The sequence below is a fragment of the Euprymna scolopes genome, chromosome 33, assembly GCF_053919585.1.
Source record: "Euprymna scolopes isolate OS-2025 chromosome 33, ASM5391958v1, whole genome shotgun sequence".
NCBI lineage: Eukaryota > Metazoa > Mollusca > Cephalopoda > Sepiida > Sepiolidae > Euprymna > Euprymna scolopes.
In genome coordinates, this window is record NC_136514.1 from 50707423 (window position 1) to 50710659 (window position 3237).

Below are 3237 nucleotides of genomic sequence, written 5' to 3' on the forward strand. Positions count from 1 at the left end.
GGAGAGTTTTTTTGTTTGTTTGTTTTTTTTTCGTTATTTCTTTCATTTTCAGTGAATTTTATTCAAGTTACGCATGGAAAAAAATAAAATTAATAATTTCATTTTAGCAAGAAGGATGACGAAATAGTAATTCGTTCTTACTAAAATAATAACAGGGTAAAGTTCGTTTCATTTTGTTCTTGAGTTTCTGATTCGATATTTATGTTTAATGGACGCAGACGATTTTTTTTAGCGGTGATTTGGCCAGGGTATTCCGACATCGAGATTTACCCGAAAACCGGTAAATTATTGTTAAAAAGGTGATTGTTAAGGTGGAAAGCACAAAGCAAGTCAAAATTTACATAATACTTATATAATGCTTTGTTATGAAAGTCCACCCCAAACGGTGGACTTGTTGCTATTGGGCTGCTTTTCTGTTCAGTCGGAAGTGGGGTCCACATACCCAGGCTTCACAATCTCTCTGATAAGGGATTAGTTTATTAGTGATTGCTTGAATGCCGACGGAGTTCCTCAGTCATTGTTTTGTAGGTCAAAGTGCGTTAAACGCTACGACTTCTTAAAACCACATCTGACCTTGTGTCTACTCTTTTGGCAAAGAAGTAAATATTTTGTTTATGGTAAATTTTATATTAAGTGTAGCAATACAGTCGTCCCCCACCCCACCTTTTTCAATTGACGGAGTATGAATGGTTAAAAAAATTGCCTTGTTGGACCCATCGTTATCTTCCGGGTGATTGTTGTAGTAATATCATAGAACTACTTTCATACGCACAACACACACCAATTCAACAATTGTTAGCAATAACTCTCTCTCCCGATGGAGGAAGTAATCCATAGGAGAATGAGACCACCCGAGGATCTGTGCCAGGCGAGTAAGGTTTAATCAGGTCGCCGCGTCCGCGTCGGTCTTTACGTAACCAATTAAACATTGGTACTTATTTATCTCCTCTGTAGGAAGTTAGACACAAGGTCAGGGGAGATTTTTTTTTTTTTAATAAATAAAACGGCGAACTAAAAGAAGTGTATTATGGCCCACAAAAATGCCTGAGCAGCCTCGTCGGCATTTTCCGGCCAGGACACCTCAGGCGATTAACAATAAAGTAACTCTGGCATTTATTACTACGGAAAACAAACCGAAAAAGTGGTAAAGAAACAAGTATATAACAAATAAATGTTACCAAAGGCAAGATTAGCGGTTTTTCTTCGTTAATGTAGTGAAATTTGAAAATTGAAATATTGAATTTCAAGTGAAACCAATGGTATCTACTGAACTGCCATGTCACGTCACAGTAATGAAAATATCAAAAAATTACGAAAAATAATAAGATAGAAAATTATTAATTTAATAATTAAAAATTTTCAAATGTGTATATGAATAGCATCAAGTCAGGGGAAGTAACTCGGCCAGTCTTGTTACAATTAATAATTTGTACAAAATACATGTTTTATGTAATAATGCCGTAATATTTAACTAATTATGATATGAAAATTACATAACATTGCCAACTGTTGAAATTGATAAAAACTAATTAGTTATTGTTTTTGTCACCGTGCTGAAATAACGTTAATATTTTGAAAGCCATTCTTAACAAGGGGAGTGTGTTTTGTAACTAATCTGTCTGTGCTTTCACCTAACAATTTAAAAAAAAAACAAAAAAAAAACGGTACTCATGCAGAGTGATCTGTGCTGAAATAATAACGTTATTATTTAAAAAGCCATTCTTAACATGGGGAGAGGAGGGTGTTTTGTACCTATTCTGTACTTTAACCTTACAATTGAATAAATAAAAAATTTAAAAAAAAAAAAACTTTAATTAAACGTGGAAATACGATTTAAAATATAGCGCGGATCACTCTCTGCATTAGCACCAAAAAAAAAAACTATTTAAAAATAGCCGCGGCGGCAAAAGTGCACAAGCAAGCTACGGTTACTTACCTGGATAAGTTTGTTGTGTTTTAACTTATTTTAAAACGTTTAATTAATTCTAAGCACAAGTAGTTCAGAGTTGCTAAGTTAGATGGCCGACATGAGAGGGTCATCTGGGGGAGGTCGATAATCGCTCAAAACTCGAAAATAAAAATATACCGATAGAAATACACAATAAATGTCACCGTGGTGACAATTACCGAGTGGATTTCTATCAGAGATAAAGAAGATAAAGCCTGGGAGGGTGCATCTTACTAGGGCTGACTAAACCTATACCTCGACCCGGCTACAACTAAGCCATTGTCTTGATAATTATCGAATAAACATTTATTAGAAAAAGGTTTTACTTACTTGTTAACGAGGTGACCAACGCTCCCGAACACGAGGATATAATCTGCTGAATCGGTGTTATTTTCATGATAATTATTTTATTATCCTCTTCTTCGGGCATTATCAGTTATATGTATAATGAAATAAAAAGTAATGGTGCAGCCTTTTGGTCAGAGTGGAAGCGGCCAACCCCTTAAAATATAACTGCTGCTAATCAAAACACGTCCGCTTTTAAAACTACTTATGAACAAACAGCCTTCACCTTTAAAATGGCGTGCGTGCAGTCAATGAAAACAAATACAACCAAGTTGTTTTTTTTTTATTCATTTTTTTTTTTTTGTAGTTTTTTGTTTTTATATATACATTTTTTTTTTTTTTTTTTTACATGCTAGAATCACAAATGGCCTACGCTTTAATATAACTGGATCATTATTTTTTTTCTCTCTATTGTAGTTGCTTGGAGATCTTAATGAGTTGTTTTTAAACACGGTTGTAGGCGGACTTAAATTTTGTAGGACACTGTTTTCGCTAGTAACCGGTTTTGTTTCGTTCCTTTTTAATTTTCTACGAAACTATCCTGATGTAATTTTCTCGAAAAAAGAAATAGAAAATGGTACTTATACAGTTTAATTAAGACATTAAAAATCAAAATATTGGGGGGGGGGGAAATAATAAAAAGGTTATATTGTATGTACCCGTTATGAAATGAAGTTCTCCGAAAAAGAAATTCACTTAATTTGATCAAGTAGTTTTGTTTTTTTGTTGTTTTTTTTTACAGAGGAAAATCAAATTTTAATTAGATCGATTTATCGTCGCCATTTGCCTGTTTATAGACACGAGGATGGGGATGCCTTTAAACTAAAAATTGATGGTTAATTTTTACGACTTGCCCCAGCGTATTATAAACACTCCAACCTCCCCATGTTAAAAACGGTTTTCGGGGGGGGGGGTATTCCGAAAGCCGTTTTTAACATGGGGAG

General features: G+C 34.1%; 1 protein-coding gene across 1 annotated transcript in view; it reads right to left on the minus strand.

The window, feature by feature from the left end:
* LOC145258218 (mitochondrial glutathione transporter SLC25A40-like) overlaps nucleotides 1-2562 on the minus strand; it is a 40350-nt gene extending 37788 nt beyond the window's left edge. Inside the window, exon 1 of the mRNA XM_080116162.1 lies at nucleotides 2279-2562. Within this exon, the coding sequence (XP_079972288.1) occupies nucleotides 2279-2378 (100 nt within the window). The 5' untranslated portion in view covers nucleotides 2379-2562. The remainder of the gene's footprint in view (nucleotides 1-2278) is intronic.
* Between the last annotated feature and the right edge of the window lie 675 nt (nucleotides 2563-3237).